Here is a 22584-nt window from a genome sequence, read left to right as displayed (position 1 = left end):
GCTGCCCAAAGCCCAAGCGCTACTGGCTTCACAGTTTGCCGGGCAGCCTCCAGACCCTGTGCCCCCGGCTGGGCGCTTCCCCTCCCGGGCTCCAGCTGCGCTGGGGAAGCGCCAGCTGGGGGTGCAGGGTCTAGGGGCTGCCCGGCAAACCATGAAGCCGGTAGCGCTTGGGCAGCCCTTTCCGCGTGGCTGGGAGTGGGAGGGAGGAGGGGGTGGAGTTAGGGCGGGGAAGGGGCGGAGTTGGGGCGGGGCTGGGTGGGGAAATGGGCGGGGCCAGGGCCCGTGGAGGGTCCTCTTTTTTTATTTATTAGATATGGTAACCCTAAGTTATGAGGCTGAAAATGTATCCTCATGGTTTAAAATAAGTCCAGGCAAAAACTCTCCAAGAGCAGAGAGGCAGTTCACACCTCATCAAGGCAGGTATGGGACAAACCCAGCCCAGCCTCACAAGAACAAAGGATGCTGGCCTAGGCAGCAACAAAAGAATCTGTTGGACTCTCGAGTGAGTCACCCCCCTTCCTTTGGTCAGTTTGGAACTGAGATGAGGTAATGCTCACCTGACTATGAGGTATGCAAAGCCAAGGGGGAAGAAAGAACATGATAAAAGGGAGAGACGTTTGCCATGCTCTCTCTCTCTCTCTTCCACCTACATCTCCAGAAACCACACCAAGCGACTGAAGCACTGATCAAAGGGGAGAGCCTGGCTGAACCGCAACCAGCCAGCCTGTGGTGAGAAGCATCTAAGTTTGGTAAAGGCATTGAAAATGTTAAAATCAGCTTAGAATGCGTTTTGCTTTTATGTCATTTGACCAAATCTGACTTGTTACGCTTTGACTTATAATCACTTAAAATCTATCTTCATAGTTAATAAATGTGTTTATTCTACCTGAAGCAGTGCGTTTGGTTTGAAGTGTGTCAGAGACTCCCCTTGGGATAACAAGCCTGGTACATATCAATTTCTTTGTTAAATTGACAAACTCATATAAGCTTGCAGCGTCCAGTGGGCATAACTGGGCACTGCAAGATGGAGGTTCCTAGGGTTGTGTCTGGGACCAGAGATATTGGTTAGTGTCATTTGGTTGCACAATCCAAAGAGCAGCTTACATGCCAGAGGCTGCGCGTGAACAGCCCAGGAGTGGGGGTTCTCACTGCAGAGCAAGGTAAGGCTGGCTCCCAGAGTCAAGGATTGGAGTAACCTAGCAGATCACCGGTCCAGACAACACCAGAGGGGAACATCACACTCGCCCACCCCCAAATCCTGCCACCACTTCCCCTGGGGCCTGGCCATAGTGCTTGGTAAAGGAGGCCATGTGTGGTGAAGGCATGAGAACAGGGTGAGAGCTGGAAAGTCCCACATTCTAATTCTGGCCATGCCACTCACTTGATGTGAGATCCTGGGCCACCTGACTTCACTTTCTGTGCTTCAGTTTCCGTCTCTGTACAGCAGGGATAACAAGAGCAGCCTACCTTGCAGGCATGCTGTGATGGTGAGTCACTGACTACAGTGTTTTGAGGCCACTGAGCCAGACTCTGCTTTCACTGCACTCATATACATATGGAGAGATGTCACTGAAATGACTGCAGATGGAGGCTGGAGTGACTGAAAAGAATCTGGCCCGCACAGCGCTATGTAAGTGCTAAGTGGTATTGTGAAGGAATCCCTGCAATGGAAATGAGGTACTCGACTCTGCTTAGGTTTCTCTAACACTCCCACTGAATGGTTAATTTCTCCCCTACAGGAAGAACGAGTCGGGTGGAGCTCTTTAACTTTCAGTCGGGCTGTTAGTCTGGGGCGCTCACCTGTATCACAACAAAAAGCTTTACTGAAACACAAGGGGAAAATCAGATTAAAAACAGATGTCAATAAACTGCCTTTCCTCTTTCCTCCCCCCCTCCCCGACACATTCCCCAGGTCAGCCTCTCTAATCCCCTTTCGCTTCTTCCAAAGCGCATACCTCTTCCTGTCCCTCCTCCATCGCCCCGAAACTTCTTTTTCCACTTAACCAAGTCTCCATAGCTCAGCTTGGAACTTTCAACACCACCAGGAATGATCTGAATGCATCATGCTTAGCAGGGGGACCCAGTTCTGTGGCACACGTCCAGGTGGGCACTGAAAGGAAATAGCTGCCATTTGTGTGAGTGTGGACAGGACAGAGCAAGAGTGCAGGGGTATGTGCGTGATAGAGATTATAGATGAGTTTGTGTGCATGTGAGACAGAGACAGAGTGAATGTATGTGAGTGTGTATTGGGTGTGTCTGTATACGTTCTGTGTGTATGAGACTGTATGGCTACATTGTGTGTGCGCGTTCACGCGCGTATGTATTGTGGACCTTAGACTAGAGTAATTCCACTCATGTCAGTGCATTGACCCTGGATGTACACCAGGGTAAATGAGAGAAGAAACAGGCTCTGTGTATGGGAAAATGTATGGGTGTGTATGAGGGTACAGCATGCATGTACTCTATGTGTGAGTGACAGAGAAAGAGAGGCCATTAGCCAGACAGACAGAATTTTTGTGTCTGTGTATTGTATGTATTTCTGTGAGTGACAGTAGTATGGGAATACGAAGGAGTGCATGAGACAATGAGTGAGTATACAGGAGACAGATGGAGAGAGAAAGAGTGTGAAAGATAGAGAGAGATAGTGTGTGTCTGTGTCTGTGTGAAAGAGAGCGAGAAAGGGGACCAAACCCAGCCCTGGCACAACTGGGTGTTATTCCCATTAACTTGGAGGGCAGTTGCACAAGCTGCATTTGGCCGTGGGCATGTGTGAGTGTGCGAGTGAGTTTGCACATCTGGTTTACTTCTCCCTGCTTTAAAAAAAGACGGCATATTTTGTTTTAAGAGAGATGTAACTTAATTAGGTGTTACGGCTGCAAATCTTTTACTGCTGACTTTGAATTCCTTTAAAGACCTACGACACACTCTGCCAGTTTTTCCCAATTCTAACGGGGAACAAGCACTGAGCAGAAATTTTTAAAAAATAATAATAATAAAAAGAGGGCCCAGAACATTTTGTTCCAGAGCTAGCCTGACACTTAGGTGGAATTGGGGCTCTGGAGCAGAAGCCTGGGTTGTTAGAGAAATTTGGGGACTAGGAAACGCCAGCTGGGCAAATGGAGATCTTAGAGAAAAGCCAGGGCTCAGCCAGGGACGTGAGTGGGGGAGAAAAGGGAGAGGAGCCAAACACCTGAAAAGCAGGAGGCTTGAAACAATGAAACACTGTTAGCAGACGCCTCAAAGAATGTGACACACCTGCTGTGAACTCTGCAAGTCTTTGGAGATGAAATGAACGGGGGAGGGAGGGTGCGTGTGGGGTATTTGCGGATTCACCAACGTTGTGTGTAAGTCATCACTGCTCTGAGGTGGGGTGAGTGGTTGTGGGGTCCCTGCACATGCCCCCCTGGGTTTTATTGTAGCGGGATGCTGGCCCCAAGCAGTGGGTCTGCGGTTTGAAAGTAAATGAATGAGGAGCCTTGGGTGAATGGCTGCACAAGGGAAACACTGTGGGTTTGCTGGCACTGGCTCAGGGAGAGGGCAAAGGGGCATTTGAGCGGGATCAGAAGAACCAGTGGAAAAGTGGTAAAAATGAGTGATGAATCAGGCCACCAAGGGCCTGCCAAAGTGCTCAGCTACATGAGTGTTTGCAAGGTGAACTCATACAATAGGGGAAAAAACAAGGAGTCCTTGTGGCACCTTAGAGACTAACAAATTTTATTTGGGCATAAGCTTTTGTGAGCTAGAACCCACTTCATCAGATGTATGAAGTAAAAAACACAGGAGCAGGTATAAATACATGAAAGGATGGGGGTGCTTTACCAAGTGTTAGGTCAGTCTAACAAGATAAATCAATTAACAGCAGGATACCAAGGGAGGAAAAATAACTTTTGAAGAGGTAGGAGAGAGGCCCATTACAGTTGACAAGAAGGTGTGCGTAACAGAGCCAGAAGGGTACCAAGAAGTCACCTATTACAAGACTGGCCCAACAAAGAAAGTAACAGAACACCACTAGCCATCACCTACAGCCACCAACTAAAACCTCTCCAGCGCATCATCAAGGATCTACAACCTATCCTGAAGGACGATCCCTCACTCTCACAGACCTTGAGAGACAGGCCAGTCCTCGCTTACAGACAGCCCCCCAACCTGAAGCAAATACTCCCCAGCAACTACACACCACACAACAAAAACACTAACCCAGGAACCAAACCCTGCTACAAACCCCAGTGCCAACTCTGTCCACATATCTATTCAAGGGACACCAACATAGGACCTAACCACATCAGCCACGCCATCAGGGGCTCATTCACCTGCACATCTAGCAATGTGATACATGCCATCATGTGCCAGCAATGCCCCTCTACCATGTACATTGGCCAAATCGGACAGTCTCTACACAAAAGAATAAATGGACACAAATCTGACATCAGGAATCATAACATTCAAAAACCAGTAGGAGAACACTTCAATCTCTCTGGTCACTCAATAACAGACCTCAAAGTGGCAATTCTTCAACAAAAAAACTTCAAAACCAGACTCCAACGTGAAGCTGCAGAACTGGAATTAATTTGCAACCTGGATACCATCAGATTAGGCCTGAATAAAGACTAGGAGTGGTTGGGTCATTACAAAACCTAAACTTAATTTCCCCAATACTAATTTCTCCCTACTGTTACTCACACCTTCTTGTCAACTGTAATGGGCCTCTCTCTTACCTCTTCAAAAGTTATTTTTCCTCCCTTGGTATCCTGCTGTTAATTGATTTATCTCGTTAGTCTGATCTAACACTTGGTAAAGCATCCCCATCCTTTCATGTATTTATACCTGCTCCTGTATTTTTTACTTCATACAGCTGATGAAGTGGGTTCTAGCCCATGAAAGCTTATGCCCAAATACATTTGTTAGTCTCTAAGGTGCCACAAGGACTCCTTGTTTTTTTTGCTGATACAGACTAACATGGCTACCACTGAAACCTTTCACCATACAATGGGGGCAGAGTTGGGCCTGTGGGGCATGGAAGGGGGGGAGACGTGGCAGAGAGGTAACAGGAAAAGTAACAGGAAGGTGTAAGATAAAGGAGGGGTACGTTGCCCACCCATTGAATGCACATGGGTGTCAGATACTCTGCTCTACCACTTTCAGTCACTGACACCTGCTGTCTGACTGATTTCAACCTTATTCTCCTCCCACAGAGACTGGCTCTGGACCTGTCCCTCCTCTCACCTACACCCTGTTAAACCAGGGAACCTCCACTGACTTCAGTGGTACTACGGCTTATTTACATCAGTGTAATTGAGGGAAGAATTACCCTTCCCCCCACCCCCGCATCACCTGTATACCTTGCATCATTGTGCCTGCGATGTCATGGCAGCTGCTCCCATGGACGGCAGGCGTTTACAGAGTCCAAGGCCAGACGGGACCATTGTGATCAGCTAGGCTGACTTCCTGTATCACGCAGACCAGAGACCTGCCCCAAACAATTCCTGGAGCAGAGCTTTTAGTAAAACGACCAGTCTCGATTTACAAATTGCCATTGATGGAGGCTCCTCCATGATCCTCAATAAGTCATTCCCATAGTCAATTACTCTCACCATTAAAAATTTTCACCTTATTCCCAGTCTGAATTTGTCTAGTTTCAAATTCCACCCATTGGATCTTGTTAGACCTTTGTCTGCTAGACTGATTAGCAAGTGTTTGATCCCCACATAGGCACTTACAGCCTGGAATCTCATCCCCCCTTAACCTTCTCTTTGTTAGGCTAAATCAATCAAGCTCCTTAAGAGACTGGGATGAATATGGCCCAATGAGTGTTTTGATTTCAGTCCTAGTAGAGATCATAAAATCACTGCTGGGTTCAGCATGAATGTCAGCCTCCACTTGAGCTCGGGGGTGGGGCATGGCGAGGGCCAAGTCTGCCCAACACCTGCCCAGCTCTCAGCCGTGGCACGGTCTGTCCCTTTTCACCAGGGCAAAATTCTCCCAATAACAACAGCAATAAAAATCAGAGACAGGCTTAGATTCGAGTCTGTATTTCCCACCACCAGGAAGGGATGAAGTAATGGAAGGCAACAGGAAGAGGCTTTGCCAGATTGCCAAAGGAACAGGACCAGCTGGTAGGGTTGCCAGGTGTCCAGTTTTTGACCAGAATGCCTGGTTGAAAAGGGACCCTGGCGGCTCTGATCAGCACCGCCAACCGAGCTGTTAAAAGTCCAGTTGGCGGTGCTACGGGGCTAAGGCCTGTCCTGGCATTGCGCTGCGCCCTGGAAGCAGCCAGCAGGTCCAGCTCCTAGGTGGGGGGGCCATGGGGCTCCACATGCTGCCCCCGCTTTGAGCACCGGCTCTGCACTCCCATTGGCCGGGAACCGCAGCCAATGGGAGCTGGAGGGGGGGGGGACGACAGTGCCTGCAGGCAAGAGCACACCTCGTCGAGCCTCCTGCCGCTCCCCCCCCGCCGGCCCGCCCAGGAGCCAGACCTGCTGGCCACTTCTGGAGAACAGCATGGAGCCAGGACAGACAGGGATCCTGCCTTAGTCCTGCTGTGCCACTGACTGGGAGCCGCCAAAGGTAAGCCCACGCTCCAACCCCGAGCCCCAACTCCATGCCCCAGCCTTGAGCCCCTCCAAACCTGGAGCTCCCTCCTGAATCCCAAACCCCTGGTCCCTGGCCCCACACCAGAGCCTGTACCCCCAGCCCAGAGCCCATACCCCCATCTTGCACCCTAACCCCCTGCCCCAGCCCTGATCCCCCTCCAGCCCTCCGAACCCCTCAATCCCAGCCCAGAGCACCCTCCTGCACCCCAAGCCCCTCATCCCCAGGCCCACCCCAGAGCCCATACCCCTTCCTGCACCCCAACCTCCTGCGTCAACACACAGCCCCCTCCCACACTCCAAATCCCTCGGCCCACCCCCCAGTCTGGAGCCCCCTCCTGTCCCGAAACCCCTCATCCCCAGCCCCACCCCAGAGCCCACTCCCCAAGCTGGAGCTCTCACCCCTCCCACACCCCAACTCCATGCCCCAGCCCAGTGAAAGTGAGTGAGGGTGGCGGAGAACGAGCCATCGATGGAGGGGGCATGTAGTGAGTGGGGGGTGAGGCCTCAGCGAAGTGGTGGGGCCTCAGTGAAGGGGTGGGGCTAGGAATCAGGCTCCCCAGTGACCAGGTCTGCCAGTCTGGTCCTCTAGCTTCTGTACCTGCCTCCCCCTCTCCCTTCTTTCAGCAGCTGTTGGGAGGATCCAGGATTGACAACCTGCACAAGAGTTCCCTCTGAGGCCCAGCCTCGGAAAGAGAAGCCTGAGGTGGACACAGCATGCCAGCCTGGAGGGGTTGCAAAGAGGAGGACAGCCCCAAGGGGATGGATGGATATAGACTTGAGAGACAATGCCACTGGGGGAAGAGGAACTTGAGCAGAGCAGGGCAGGACAAGAATGGCACTGGATTTTTACTTATTTCATCAAAGCTGCATTGCAGTGAAAATTTTCTGACCACCTATGAACCTGAACTGGATTTCTGTGCCCTCCTGGAATGGCCCATAGGCACAGCTCCAGGGAGAAGCAGACCCCAAACCCAATTCCTGGGCTGTCCTGTACTCTAGCTCCACCAGATGTTATGGCCTTGATGTAGCTGGGTTCTCTGGTCTGTTACATAGGAGGTCAGACAACATGATCATAATGATCCCTTTTTCTGGTTTTAAAATTCTGTGTATCTAAGAGAAAGAGGGACCTGAACTGGATTTCTGTGCCCTCCTGGAATGGATTCTGCACTGACAATACTTGAGTTAGAAGCCAAAAATCTTTTAAAAATAACCCCTTAGATAAAACTACAAGCAGCTTAACACAGGGCCGCTCCACTAAAGCAAAATAAACACTAAGGTCTCCATCAAGTGTGATTTATTTTTATTCTGCTGAAAATATTAGGATTTATTTCTAAGACCATCCTATTTGTAAAGCACTGTGGTTGGGCGGGGTACATTGATTAACTCCTTTCAAAGTGCACTCAAGTCTTGGGATCAGCACTTACAGAAAAAAACATTTGTTTCCTTTCCAAAGTGTCCATTCTTTGATGTTCCTGATTAGGACTTCTAATGGCCAAAAGCAAAATCTTCTATTTCCAAGTGACCTGGGAAGTTGTCTTGAATTTATTCCCCACAATCTTTCCTGCCCAACAATGAAGACCAAAGAAATTCTTTCGGATTCCCCACCTTCTTCTCACCAGAGGTAGGAATGAAAAATGGAGCCCCTGAATGGCAGAGTGGACTGCATCGGGGCTCATCTTGTGGTACCAAGCTCAGCATCTCAAGCAGGAGTTGCTAGGTAACAGTGGATATGTTGGTCACAGTTCTACCAATCCTCACTATCCCAGCAGGAGGGACTGTAAGGATTGGACAAAGGACTCCTGCTGGGGGATCTCACAGCTCCCTATCCCATTTCAGACTGGAGGGAATGGGGCAGGGGTGCTGCTTTGTGGAACTCCAATCCTAGTGCCCCCACTTGAAAGCACTGTCAGGAATGATGTGTAGAAGAGCTGTGGGGGTGGGTGACTGTCAGAGTCCCAGTCTCCTCCAGCAGGAGGTTCTTTAGGAAACAGTGTAGGAGCACAGAGTATGTTGGTCTATTGTCAGCCTCCCCAGCCAGGAAACACTGTCGAGAATTCATCACAGCCCTTATTACACTGGTCTACAATTTTTGAGAAGTCGTCTGCTTCAGAGATAAAATGTGCTATTTATTATGTATTTTGATGTGCTGAATTCAAATATGACAATTAAAACAACTGATTGGCTACTGTTTCTAAGATATTTAAGTTTTTACATTTTATGTCTATGTATATTGTGTAGATAGTAGAGTTTTAATCATAAATTGTAAGGTCTTTTCATGTGTTTATGGTTGCTTTACATGATAATATTTCACCTGTCCTGTTTATGTAACACTTTAAAAATCAGCAAAAGGGTTATATAAATAAAATTTATTATGAAACAAAAGGCAAAAAACTATTATGTACATAATTTAGTCCTATTCAGTGTCTACTCGGCGCTTCTTGGCTTGTCTCTTGTATTCATTAAATGGAGCATCTCTTGTCACTGTCCAGCAATAGTCTGCAAGCATTGATGGGCTCCATTTGCCCTGATAGTGTTTCTCCATTGTTGCAATGTCCTGGTGAAATCGCTCGCTGTGCATGTCGCTCACTGCTCCGCAGTTTGGTGGAAAAAAATCTAGATGAGAGTGCAAAAAATGTATCTTTAGTGACATGTTGCAACCAAGGCTTTTGTATGCCTTGAGGAGATTTTCCACCAACACCCAGTAGTTGTCTGCCTTGTTGTTTCCGAGAAAATTTATTGCCACTAACTGGAAGGCTTTCATGCCGTCTTTTCCTTGCCACGCAGTGCATGGTCAAATGCATCATCTCGAAGAAGTTCACGAAGCTGAGGACCAACAAAGACACCTTCCTTTATCTTAGCTTCACTTAACCTTGGAGATTTTCCACGGAGGTACTTGAAAGCTGCTTGTGTTTTGTCAATGGCCTTGACAAAGTTCTTCATCAGACCCAGCTTGATGTGTAAGGGTGGTAACAAAATCTTCCTTGATTCAACAAGTGGTGGATGCTGAACACTTTACCTCCCAGGCTCCAATGACTGTCGGAGTGGCCAATCTTTCCTGATGTTGTGGGAATCTCTTGCACGACTATCCCATTCACAGAGAAAACAGCAGTACTTTGTGTATCCAGTCTGCAGACCAAGCAAGAGAGCAACAACCTTCAAATCACCACAAAGCTGCCACTGATGTTGGTCATAGTATATGCACCTCAAAAGTTGTTTCATGTTGTCATAGGTTTCCTTCGTATGGACTGCATGACCAACTGGAATTGATGGCAAAACATTGCCATTATGCAGTAAAACAGCTTTAAGACTTGTCTTCGATGAATCAATGAACAGTCTCCATTCATCTGGATAGTGAACGATGTTGAGGGCTGCCATCACACCATTGATGTTGTTGCAGGCTACAAGATCACCTTCCATGAAGAAGAATGGGACAAGATCCTTTTGACGGTCACGGAACATGGAAACCCTAACATCACCTGTCAGGAGATTCCACTGCTGTAGTCTGGAGCCCAACAGCTCTGCCTTACTCTTGGGTAGTTCCAAATCCCTGACAAGGTCATTCAGTTCACCTTGTGTTATGAGGTGTGGTTCAGAGGAGGAGGATGGGAGAAAATGTGGGTCCTGTGACATTGATGGTTCAGGACCAGAAGTTTCATCCTCTTCCTCTTCCTCGTCTGACTCAAGTGAGAATGATTCTGGTGCACCAGAATCCGGCAGTTCTTCTCCGTGGGGTACTGGGCGTATAGCTGATGGAATGTTTGGATAATGCACAATCCACTTTTTCTTCTTTGACACACCTTTCCCAACTGGAGGCACCATGCAGAAGTAACAATTGGTGGTATGATCTGTTGGCTCTCTCCAAATCATTGGCACTGCAAAAGGCATAGATTTCCTTTTCCTGTTCAACCACTGGCAAAGATTTGTTGCACAAGTGTTGCAGCATATGTGTGGGGCCCACCTCTTGTCCTGATCTCCAATTTTGCAGCCAAAATAAAGGTGATAGGCTTTCTTAACCATAGTGATCATACTGCACTTTTGTGATGCAAAAGTCACTTCACCACAAACATAGCAGAAGTTATCTGCACTGTTCACACAAGTACAAGGCATCTCTGCTCACTTTGGCTAAACAGAAATGTGTCCCTTTGCAAAATCAAACACTGACAAATAAGAGAGCACAACACTGTATAATTTCTAGAGCTGATATAGGGCAATTTGGTCAGCAGAGTGATGTAAGCTTCGCTATGATTGCATCATCCATGACTTCTAGGAATAACATGATTCAATTCATATCATGTATGATGCAATACCAGCTTCAGATTGCATCATTCATTGTTTTGCCTAAAAAGCAAGTACTGTCCAAACCCAGTCATAGATTTATTCATAGATCCAGTCAAAGATGTATTTTAGTCATTTCTGGTTTAAATTGAGATCCCTTCCCTTTATAACTCACTTATCCTCCACCATTCCCAAGTCAAGGGTCGTATATACTGACCCAATAGCATATCTTGAAAACTAGAGCCAATCAACAATTTTAAGCATCATTTTCATTCTCAGTGACCCAGAATTAGTAAAGTTTGACTACATTTATTTCAGAAGCATTTTGGCTGTAGAGCAGTGTTATTTGTCCAGTTATACTGCACAAGTCACTTGACTTACAGAGAACTGTCCCTATGCCATGCTTGTGTATGAAGTGTATTTTATAGACACTATAGGCTAGGCTACAAAAATATAAATGTCACTCCAGTTTGACAATATGTTGATATACTCTGAGCCAGCTCTTCATCTGCAGCTCCATTGGAGACAGTGGGTCAAAGCCCCAGCTATCGGCGTAGCTCCATTACAGTCAACGGAGCCAGCCCAGTTCACACCAGCTGGGAGTCTGGCCCGGGGAGGTATCTTCACTAGTCCATAAAATATGCAGCCAACTCCAGCTCACACTGAAGTGACTTTCCTTGGAAAAATAAAGCAACCAACACAGTCAATCTCTGAATATTTAAAAAAAAAGTGGGCCAGGTGGGGGCCCCACAGATCTATGGGACTCAGAAAATGCCCCAAAACACTGACAGTCTGTTGTTGAAGGGTCCTCCCTTGAGCCAGGCTGGGAGAAGGACTTGCAAATACTCCCTCTGACATGAGCCCATGTCAGAGGGAGACGTGCAACAACTTTCCAACAGAACTCCTAGCACTAAAAAGCGACTTCACAGATGTGCTGGGGTGTGGGGGGCAGAGATTACTAACTCCACAAAGGGCTGGGGGAGATCTGCTGTAGGGGGATCACTGTGTGCCCAGTTTGGGTAAGGCAGGAGGGGTTGAGGAGGCTGGGAGAGATCACTAAGGATCCCCTTTGTTCTACACCTCCAGACTTCATGTTGTTGAGCTACATCCTCCATATGTACTTGGGGGCCATGACCTGTCCATAGGAGCTCATTCACACTAGGAAAGCAGAAGTGGCATGAGACAACCTGGCATCTTGACAACATGGAGGTGCTATGATGCAGAAAGCCCATGCTACCCCACCCTGTCAGGGACTTGTCCAAACACATGATCATTACAAGGAGTCTCCTGATCTCAGCCAGCTATGGGGGAAGCTCTCGAGAAGGTGGCTGGCTGACATTGAGGAAGTGCTGAGCAGCAGGAACATGCATTTGGTGTCATCTTAGCACCATAATCCCCATGTGTGCTATCGGCCAGGAGTGGAAACTGGGTAGGATGTCTGCTATTTTCATGCTGAGGTGTATGAGAAGACCAAGACCTTGAGGGGAGTAGTATGATTCGACATTGGTGAGGCCTCATCTGGAATACTGTGTCCAGTTTTGGGCCCCACACTACAAGAAGGATGTGGAAAAATTGGAAAGAGTCCAACGGAGGGCAACAAAAATGATTAGGGGTCTGGAGCACATGACTTATGAGGAGAGGCCGAGGGAACTGGGATTGTTTAGTCTCCAGAAGAGAAGAATGAGGGGGGATTTGATAGCAGCCTTCAACTACCTGAAGGGGGTTCCAAAGAGGATGGATCTAGACTGTTCTCAGTGGTGGCAGATGACAGAACAAGGAGCAATGGTCTCAAGTTGCAGTGGGGGAGGTCCAGGTTGGATATTAGGAAAAACTATTTCACTAGGAGGGTGGTGAAACACTGGAATGCGTTACCTAGGGAGGTGGTGGAGTCTCCTTCCTTGGAGGTTTTTAAGGCCCGGCTTGACAAAGCCCTGGCTGGGATGATTTAGTTGGGAATCGGTCCTGCTTTGAGCAAGGGGTTGGACTAGATGACCTCTTGAGGTCCCTTCCAACCCTGATATTCTATGATTCTATGATTCTATGATGGGAAGAAGAAAAATGTGTCAGAGACCCTTACACTCCCTTCCTCCCCTGCTCTTTGACTAGCCAATAAGGAACACTACAGATGGATACAGAGTGAGTTGGAGGTTGCTTTGGAGACTATAACTATGGCAATAAACACCTCAGAAATACAGGCGACAGACAGATTAGATGGAAGGATTACATGGGGATGGGGGGAAAATGTGACCTAAAAAACAGTGGCTCCTCTACCACAGTGATGAGGGAAGCAAAGAGATTGCTTTACTTTTCCACCACCACATGTGTCAGGTCACAGCCAGCAGTAGAGCTAGTCAGAAGACTGTCGGCTGGCTGCTATATCGGTCTGGACTCTTTATCCGGACTCAGGCACAAACATGGCAGCACTGCAAGGAGATAGCAGCATGCTTTGTGTAAAAGATTCACCACATCTATTTATCCCTCCATCCCAAAATCATTACTATGGTATCTAGGAGCCTGGCCTGACTGAGTACTGCCCCACCTGAGAGGCACAGTTTCTGAAAGAGTTTGAGGAAGTCCAAGCCACCAGCTGGAAATCAAACCTGTGCCTCTCCGGGGGAGTGCAAAGCAGTGGAATTGTCTGGATGTCTAATGAGAAAGACTGTAGATACTTCCCCTTTGAGAGACAATTTACCATGTCAGGCCTTTGCTCAGGTCACCATCCCTCCATGCTAGCAATGCTGTCAATGCCATCCTATCTCTAATCCCTCTCCTTCGATGCGGATGGGTCCCCTGCAGCAGCATCTCCTCTGCTGCAATATCTGAGACCCTATCCAGGCCTAGATTTCAGAACAGGGCCTTCGATGGAGATAGAGTCCATCATATTGAAGGATGATGTCATGAGGCCTGAGGACAGAAGGCCTTGCTCTTGCTATCATCAGTCTTTGGCTTGTGGACCATGAGGTGCCACTAACCTGCCCGCAGGATCTAGCAGGGGTGGGTGGAGTTCCATTAAAACAGTCCTGCTCCTTCCTCTTAGATAGCTCCTGGGACTGTGATGGACAGCTGTTTCTCCTTGTCAAAGCACTCTCCTAGGTTTCCCATAGGTATCAATCCTGTTACCTCTCCTGCTTAACTCAGAGCCGAGCCTCCTGTAGAGGCTGCGAAACATTATGGGTTTACCATGTCATCGCTATGCAGCTGACACTTGGCTTCTCTCTCCCCTTCCCATCAAGTGTGCACCATTACCCTGTTGTCCTAGCTGGCTCAAGCCCAGTCCGGGAGGAAAGGAGGCTATGCAGATAGGTGGAGGGAAGCTGTAGGAAGAGCTAGCAACAGGAGGCCAGTCCTCCATTTCAAACGATGGCTGTTCAGGGATGCTCAGAAATCAGCTGTGGCCAGCAATGCTTTCTGTCTGCTTAGGCAGGCCAGGAGCTCCCCGCTCTCAGGAGAATGCCAGGACAGCAACTATGCCAGGCCCTTGTGTGGGAGTGCAAGGATGGGGGGAGGTACCCATCCGAGGGCCAGGCCCCATCTGGTTCTGAAAAGGGAACTCAACATGTGTTCCGGTGGTGCAAGCTGACCCATTTCTCAACCTGCCACTGGACGGCACAGCTGTGGGACAGATGCCATGGCCTGAGAGCGTTGGAACAAGAATAGCAGACTTGGAAACCACATGTTCCCCAGAGGCAGCTGATGCTGAGGCAAAGAGCACTCAGGGGAAATCTTTTGTGTTTGGAGAGGATTAAAGAAACAATCCCCCCCGAATCCCAGTGTGAGAAAGCACTAGGTTCCCTCCCTCGAGGGGGGTGGGCTGCTCCTGGCCACAGTGCAGGCAGGCTCATAGGACTCCTGTCAAGTTTCTTTGGTTGGGTTCCAAAAATAAATAGGATTTAAAACCTCATTTGCACATTTTATTTTTCGCTGGAGGAGACCTAGCTGCTTGCTCTCTGCAACCAAGCTGGGCATGAGGAGACTATTCGGTGTTCAATGCCAGTGCACGCTTAAATAAGGGGAAAGTGGGGAGTCTTCTGGGAATGGCAAGGGGAAAATACAATTAGACAGGAATAGCTGCAAGGTGCCCAGATAGTGTTCTTATTAAGTCTTTTGTATCCCAGGATTTAGAGCACTCACCTGCCGGCTCTTCTGTGCTGGTGACCACGGAGGTTGGGTTGATGGCAGGAATCTCTGGAAAAGAAAGGGTGAGATTCTTAAGAAAGGGTGCTTGCTTTCCAACAGTGGGGTTCGTCAAAACCTATACCCCCTCCCGTGCTTCTGCTGGTGGAGAGTCTATTGCTAGCAGCAAGAAAGGACAAAGCAGCACTCCCTGCTGGTTTCCTTTGCTTCTGCCACAGGGACATGCTGGGCACTAAGAGGGGGTGCATCATAGTACATCCCCCTTGTTGTCCCTGCCAGTGAGGCTAGAGGGAGCCCTGGGTGACGTAGGGTTCCCCAGGGGATAAGCCCAGGAAAAACACCCCCCAAAGGATTCATATAGAGGATTAACGAGCTTCATTCATAGTGGGCGCTGGTTCTGTTTTCAGGGTGAATCTAGAATAACTCCACTGAAGTCAATGAGCCAAGACTGGCATAACTCTGATGATTTCAATGGAGTTAACACCAGGGGGGATTTGGCCCACTATAATTAGGACTGAATCTTGGCAACATTGAAGAAAATGGGAGCTTGACATTGACTTCAGTGCAGCCCTTCTCCAGACTTGCACTGATGCAACCAGGGGCAGAATTTGGCCCGGTATCCAGTGAGACAGAGCAAGCCACTCTTTTGTAATCAGCTGGGCAGTGTGAATATGTTACCATTGCCTGTATGGGGGTAGAGTCGGAACTGCTCAAACAGGGTTCCTGGCCCTGTGCTGGAAGCAGATTCTCCTTTAGCTCACGTGGTTGGAAAGGGGGCATTCTGTGTTTCAGGAGCATGAGGCTCTAAGTTCTGTCTCCATAGTTGCCATGAAGTTCCAAGTATCCAAGCTGGCAGCACAGCCACAACCCTGAAGTCCTATGTGGTAACGGATTTATTACAACAGACGTTCTGAGAACAAGAGCAGGACTCACCCATTTACCCCCACTCCATATGGTGGTGTAGGGCACTCAGCACTGTGCACCAGCCTGATCCTATAAATACCAATGCCATGGTCACTCGTGTTCAGACAGCACCGTCTAGCTCCAGGTTAACTAGCCTAGACCGTGCAGAGGGGTGACATGCTGGGAGCCCTGCATATAAGTGGCAGTGAGGGACAAGGCCAGTGTGTTCTGTGTCATGTTCTCTATTGGCCTCTGCAGCAGCACTGTCTCCCTGCGGCTAAATGCAGTGCCTTGCATGGTGTCAAGTATCAGAGGGGTAGCCGTGTTAGTCTGAATCTGTAAAAAGCAACAGAGGGTCCTGTGGCACCTTTGAGGGCAGCACTAACAGAAGTTGAGACTAACAGAAGTACTGGGAGCATAAGCTTTCGTGGGTAAGAACCTCACTTCTTCAGATGCAAGTGAGGTTCTTACCCACGAAAGCTTATGCTCCCAGTACTTCTGTTAGTCTCAAAGGTGCCACAGGACCCTCTGTTGCTTTTTAGAGATTCAGACTAACACGGCTACCCCTCTGATACCTGTCTCCCTGCCTACACCCTGGCACCAGCCAACCTCTGGAAGAGATGTTCTCTGCTCACGTATCTCCTCCTCTTCCCAGCCAGTGCTGCTCTCTGGACAAGAGAGCCAGGCCAGGCATCCACTGATCCTGCTGGGACAGCTCTGCTGTTGCTGATGCGAGATAAAGAGGAACTGGAGGCTTCCAGGAGACCTTTAGAGAAACCACCAGAGCTGCCCATCTCAGCCCCGAGAGCCATTGCTGTGCTCCCTGCAGCACTGCAATCAGCGGGTGGAGAGAGATGCCAGCTAGCTGACTCTGTGCACTATGGGGTCCCCACTCTGCCCCGTTGTGCTCCTGCAAGGGAGCCAAACTAGGAGCATCCCATTCCCGTCAGCACAACATAGCTGCCACCTTTAATCTCTTCCCACTGCTGGCCTCCCTGGGGCAAGGAGCATGGAAAGAATCTTACAGCCTCCCCAAGGCTTCCAGTTCAGCTTCAGTCCAGCACAGCTGTGGGAGCTGGGACACTGGCCTGGCTGCCAGTGCAGACAGCAGCCACAGGGGAGCTAGATGAAAGAGAAGGAAGTGAGTAGAGATAGAAATCCTCTTGTGCAGAGCTCCCACATAGCTGCGGGGTCATTCAAAAGATGTTCTCCAGCAGCGCAGAGCCCGTGAGGGTACGGATCCACTAGCATGTGGTGCTCCCTGAAGAGGTCCTACCGAACTGCTGCCCCATGCCAGCCCTGCTTAGTTTCTAAGAGCCAATGATCTCACAGTCCCTGGCAGCAGGGAAGCACTTCACAGCCCCAGATAACAAAATACCTATACGATCTTGCACTTGTAAAGATGGCGAAGGAGAAACTGGAGGTCTAGAACACATGAACATTGGAACTAGGCATTGTTGACAGCATTACTCACTGATGCAAGGAGCCACAGGTGACCGGCTCTGCTGGTAGCCCTTGGCACAGCGATTGCAGGTGAGCCCTGTCACACCATCTTTGCATGGGCACTGTCCGGTGGTCTGGTTGCAGGTTTTACCGGCTGCGCCAACAGGGTGGCAGTCACAAGCTGAGAAAACGAGAGAGAAAGAGAAATGCTGCTAAAAGAAAGGGAATAGATGTATTTCACACACAGCCCTCTGTGCTGAACAGGACATGTCTCTGATAATAGCCATTGCACACAGACTGAAAATGAACAAAATATTGTTAAAACACCATAAATCCGGCTGGGGGTATTACTCAGCTCATTTAGACCTTCTTTTCTGTTCATTAACCAAGCCTGATTTTCTGTGTATGGGTTTAATGTATTCACTGAAACTTTCAGATAAACAATTTTAAACCAAAGGGCTGCTCACAACTAGCTATTCATGATCTGATATTTGTGGCATGTGACTGGTCACCTCAATCAAATGGTATTGTTGCTAATCCCTGATTGGACGACTAAAGTTTTTACACAGAAGAATAATGAATGGTGACCAGCGACTAATGAAAAATGGCAGTGATTCTCTCTACAGGTGTTTGTACGAAGAACAGCCCCCCTCCAAACACTTTGGCATGCAGGAGCCCATTTGTGTAAGTGAGGGCATGCGTGTGATGTAAATACTGCACAGGGTGTTTGCACATACACTAATTTACTACATAATGAATACAAAGGTAGGACTACGGGGCATTGGCAAAGCTGGATGGGGCGTGGAACTGAAATAGCAGGAGCTGCTGCCAGTCAAGACTGAAGTGCCTTGACAAAACTAAGTAGGAGCAGTTTGCAGAACACACGCCTGCACTACATCTAGCACCAACTACAGCTAACAGCCTATCACTTGGATAAACACATTAGCTCCAGTGACAAAATATAAAGGAGACTGAGTTTTGAAACTCCCCAGAGGATTCTCCTGAGAGGAAAGAGCCTTGAGCAATGCAAGTGGCATCATGGGAATCTCAAGGCAGGGTGAAACCGATAAGAGTGGGATGGGCCAGGACTGAAATCTGGAGAATGAATTCTCTTCTCACTCATGGGAGAAGGTAGACCCCCCTCAGTCCGGGATGAGGGTCCACTAGAGAAGCAGCATCCAGGATCAGAGAAGCATAGAGCTGGAATTCCCATCTCATTCCTAGCACAGGGATCTGGCCAGAGGATGCTCCTACTGTGTGTTTCTTTTCATAAAGGGCTTGGAGCAGGGCATGACCTCTTTTCAGTTAAGTCTCCTCAGGTTCAGTCCCTAGAGCTCAGCGTGTTTGAATTGGCACTTACAGCTGTCTGCCATCATTTGAGCTTCGGACATCAGAACAGCCAATTTCTCCCACCCCCTTCCCTACCTTAAGGCGAACCCAGCTGCAGCTGCTTCAGAGGACCTTGCGGAACCTGGGAGGAATTTCCAGGGGCTCTCCAGCCAGCTGGCCCCATCAATTAGCCAATCGTGAGCGCGGGGGGAAGGGGGGGCAGGGTGAAAGAGAGAGTGTTAAGGCTCATTAAAGGTAACTAATTGCAGCCTTGTGAAAGAGGGGAGGGAGGGAAAAAGGAGGAGGAGAGAGAGAGAAATAAAAGGGTTGGGTTCCAGCAGGGGATTTTTAACTTGGAAAAAATGTGTAAAAAGCGACCCTGGTTTGTGTCAGAAAAAGGGAAAACCGTTTACAATACTCTGCTCATTTTTATGGTTGGCAAGATGAGGAGTGTGCATGCCACAGCCGGTGCTGAGCCCAGCGTATTGGCAAAGGGGCAACGCAGAGCAGGGGAGAGGAGAGGCAACGCCTGTGTCATCGCTGGTCATCCATCCATACCAGTCGCTCAGTGTCTTGTAAGCAACCACAGCTGTGCTGCTCCTAGGCTCAATGGTCTGGACTCCTCCCTCCTGCCTTCCAGCTACTCCTGGCCTCTATGCTATCTCCCTTGCTCTGTCTACAGAGGCAAGAGAGGAGGTCTTGGAGCCTGGAGCAGTGGGTCAGTCTCACAGGATGAAAGGTACTGCAATGAATGGAACACCCGTGAGGTTGCAACACTTTTGCTGATGCAGCAGGAATTTGCTGAACCAAACCACTGACACCCTCAAGGAGGAAGCTGAGGGACTGGGATGAAAGCTTCAGTCCAGTAACGCTGCTTGCATCATACCCATGCTTAGCAACGACACCCATCTTCTCATTCTTCCATAGTGATGGGGTGATTCTCTCTCAGAGGGGATGAGTGCTAGAACCAGGACTGGAATACAGTTTCCACCTTACACACACACACACACACACACACACTTCCATAGTCCAATCTCCCCTCATCAGAGGACACAGATAAGCTAGAGTCGGGTGGAGCATGGGTCTCCTGAGTCTCCTGTCTTCATTGGAAGGACTTAGAGTGGGTCTTTCCCTTTCACTCCCTCATCCCAGGAGCTATACCCAGGGGATGGAAGTGAAGTTATTCCTTCATGGTTCTTGCTTTCACATCTTCCTCTCTGGCTCTAGAGCCATGGGATGAATCTGAAGTGGGTCTCTTGGTGCTTCCCAGCACATCTGATCTCCAGCTCCATGGGGAGGACCAAAACTGACTCATTCCCTTGTCCCAGTCCTACAGCCACAAGGTTTACTCATTCTGTAGTGAGTGCTTGATGGGAGAGTCGCAGGAGGGAGAGAAGCTGCCAAACCTGGAGATGACTGTCCCATCAGCCAGCTTAGGACTCAGGCTGTTTAAGAACTGGGAAAGGTATCTAGGTTTCCATCAGTGTAATAGCCAAACGTGACTCCAAAGCCAACCAAAACCAACTCCCCTTGTGCCCCCCCAAAAGATGTTATAATTTCGCTAATTTTCACCAGATGGGATCTCGTCAGAGCACAGCATCCCTGCTCACCAGGCCTTCTCATGCTCGGCAAGAAACAAGAGCATGCAGTGCCTAATGTGGAACAGATGCTTTGGTCCTTATCAGATCTTGGCTGGGATTGGAAATGGATGTGTTTCTGGCAAGGGTATTTGGGGGGGCTCAGCTGTGATAACAAATGGCAACAGATGAGGGAGTCCTGGCATGGCAAGGGGACTTCAGAAACACAGGGCCTTTCTTCAGCCCTAGCGTGCTTTAGTGCCAGGACTGTGGGGGCCTGAAATGCCTCACTTAGCAATCCATAGCTTCACTAGCTCTCCTCGAAACACTAGGGAGTCAGCAGAGACCCTGAGAAGACCCCTGGGGCCACGTCCTAGGGGATCCTGTGTGGGCCCCTAGAGCTGATCTGCAGTGTGACACTGACCAGGTCCCTGGGCTGGACTATGGGGTAACCCAGAGCCAGTCGCTCCCTGGAGCCAGTCGCTCCCTGGAGCCAGTCACACACTAGCTCTCACCTCAGTCTATGGCTCTGGCTAGCCCCTGCCCACACAGCTTCTTTAACATGAGGATTCAGTTTGCACTGAACCCAACCTAGCACCTTCCCCTGAACCTCACTGGACATGTCTGAGTCCATGCCTCTCACTGCTTCATCCCATCTCCCTTTCCATGGCCTCGACTCTGCTCCAGACTTCCCACGGGGTAGCCACAGCAATGATACACACACTCTCGAGGGCAGAACTCCGGAAACTCCCACCGAGACTCAGTCACCCTCCACGCCAACAGAGCACCGGAAAATGCCCCTCCACATGGGCAGAGGGGTCTTATGCAGCAAGACTGAGATGCAGGAATGTTAACATCTCATAGATGTGATGCAGGTGGTTAGTTATCAGCCGTCTCTCAATCTAGGAGCTTGAGTGATGTCAACAACTACAGAAGTGACGCCAGAGAGCAACAAACTGTATAACTCACCATGCCAACCCCATGGTTATTGACTCTTAATAGCAATACTACTTTGGGTTTCTCTGGACTAGAGCAATGGGCACTTTCATCTCCTCTCTCGACAGATGCCTGGAATGGCTCAGGTGTTTTAAACAACTTTGATGATTCCTCTGGCATCTCTGCCTGTTGGTAGAATACATGACTGTGACTATGCTGCAGGGGTATCATAGAAGATTAGGGTTGGAAGAGACCTCAGGAGGTCATCTAGTCCAACCCTCTGCTCAAAGCAGGACCAACCCCAATTAAATCATCCCAGCCAGGGCTTTGTCTTAAAAACCTCTAAGGATGGAAATTCCACCACCTCCCTAGGTAACCCATTCCAGTGTTTCACCACCCTCCTAGTGAAATAGTTTTTCCTAATATCCAACCTAGACCTCCCCCACTGCAACTTGAGACGATTGTTCCTTGTTCTGTCACCTGCCACTACTGAGAACAGCCTAGCTCCATCCTCTTTGGAATCCCCCTTCAGGTAGTTGAAGGCTGCTATCAAATCCCCCCTCACTCTTCTCTTCTGCAGACTAAATAAGCCCAGTTCTCTCAGACTCTCCTCGAAGGAATGTGCCCCAGCCCCCTAATCATTTTCATTGCCCTCCGCTGGATTCTCTCCAATTTGTCCACAACCTTTCTGTAGTGGGGGGCCCAAAACTGGACGCAATATTCCAGATGTGTCCTCACCAGTGCCGAATAGAGGGGAATAATCACTTCCCTCGATCTGCTGGCAATGCTCCTACTAATGCAGCCCAACATGCCATGGGCCTTCTTGGCAATGAGGGCACACTGCTGACTCATATCCAGCTGCTCGTCCACTGTAATTCCCAGGTCCTTTTCTGCAGAACTGCTGCTTAGCCAATAAGCCCCCAGCCTGTAGCAATGCATGGGATTCTTCCTTCCTAAGTGCAGGACTCTGCACTTGTCCTTGTTGAACCTCATCAAATTTCTTTTGGCCCAATCCTCCAATTTGTCTATGTCACTCTGGACTCTATCCCTACTCTCCAGCGTATCTACCTCTCCCCCCAGCCTAGTGTCATCCGCGAACTTGCTGAGGGTGCAATTCATCCCATCATCCAGATCATTAATGAAGATGTTGAACAAAACCGGCCCCAGGATCGACCCCTGGGGCATTCCGCTTGATACCGGCTGTCAACTAGACATCGAGATGTTGATCACTACCCGTTGAGCCCGATGATCTAGCCAGCTTTCTATCTACCTTATCCAATCCATAGTTTTTTAACTTGCTGGCAAGTATTGAGTGTTGCTGGGGCACTGGCTGCTCAGCCGTCGGTCTAGAAAGCAGTTCTCCATGTCTGTTTCTTTGTCTTTCTTCAAGTTGTGTT

At 49.1% G+C, this 22584-nt stretch overlaps 1 protein-coding gene across 4 annotated transcripts in view; it reads right to left on the bottom strand.

Moving 5' to 3' along the window:
• The window catches only part of NTN3 (netrin 3), an 88796-nt gene that overhangs the window by 15860 nt on the left and 50352 nt on the right, over window positions 1–22584 (bottom strand). For 3 of the 4 annotated variants that reach the window (XM_034784453.1, XM_034784454.1, XM_034784451.1), the window contains 2 exons: window positions 17377–17526; window positions 14997–15050 (listed from right to left, as the gene is read on the bottom strand). In XM_034784453.1, coding sequence (XP_034640344.1) covers window positions 14997–15050; window positions 17377–17526 — 204 coding nt within the window. Of the gene's footprint in view, window positions 1–11143; window positions 11542–14996; window positions 15051–17376; window positions 17527–22584 lie in introns of those variants that run through there. The other variant, XM_034784455.1, reaches the window with a different exon arrangement.

Source organism: Trachemys scripta, chromosome 10 (genome assembly GCF_013100865.1).
Source record: "Trachemys scripta elegans isolate TJP31775 chromosome 10, CAS_Tse_1.0, whole genome shotgun sequence".
Classification (NCBI taxonomy): Eukaryota; Metazoa; Chordata; order Testudines; family Emydidae; genus Trachemys; species Trachemys scripta.
Note: the sequence above shows the minus strand (reverse complement) of the source record. Positions and strands in the feature narration are given on the sequence as shown.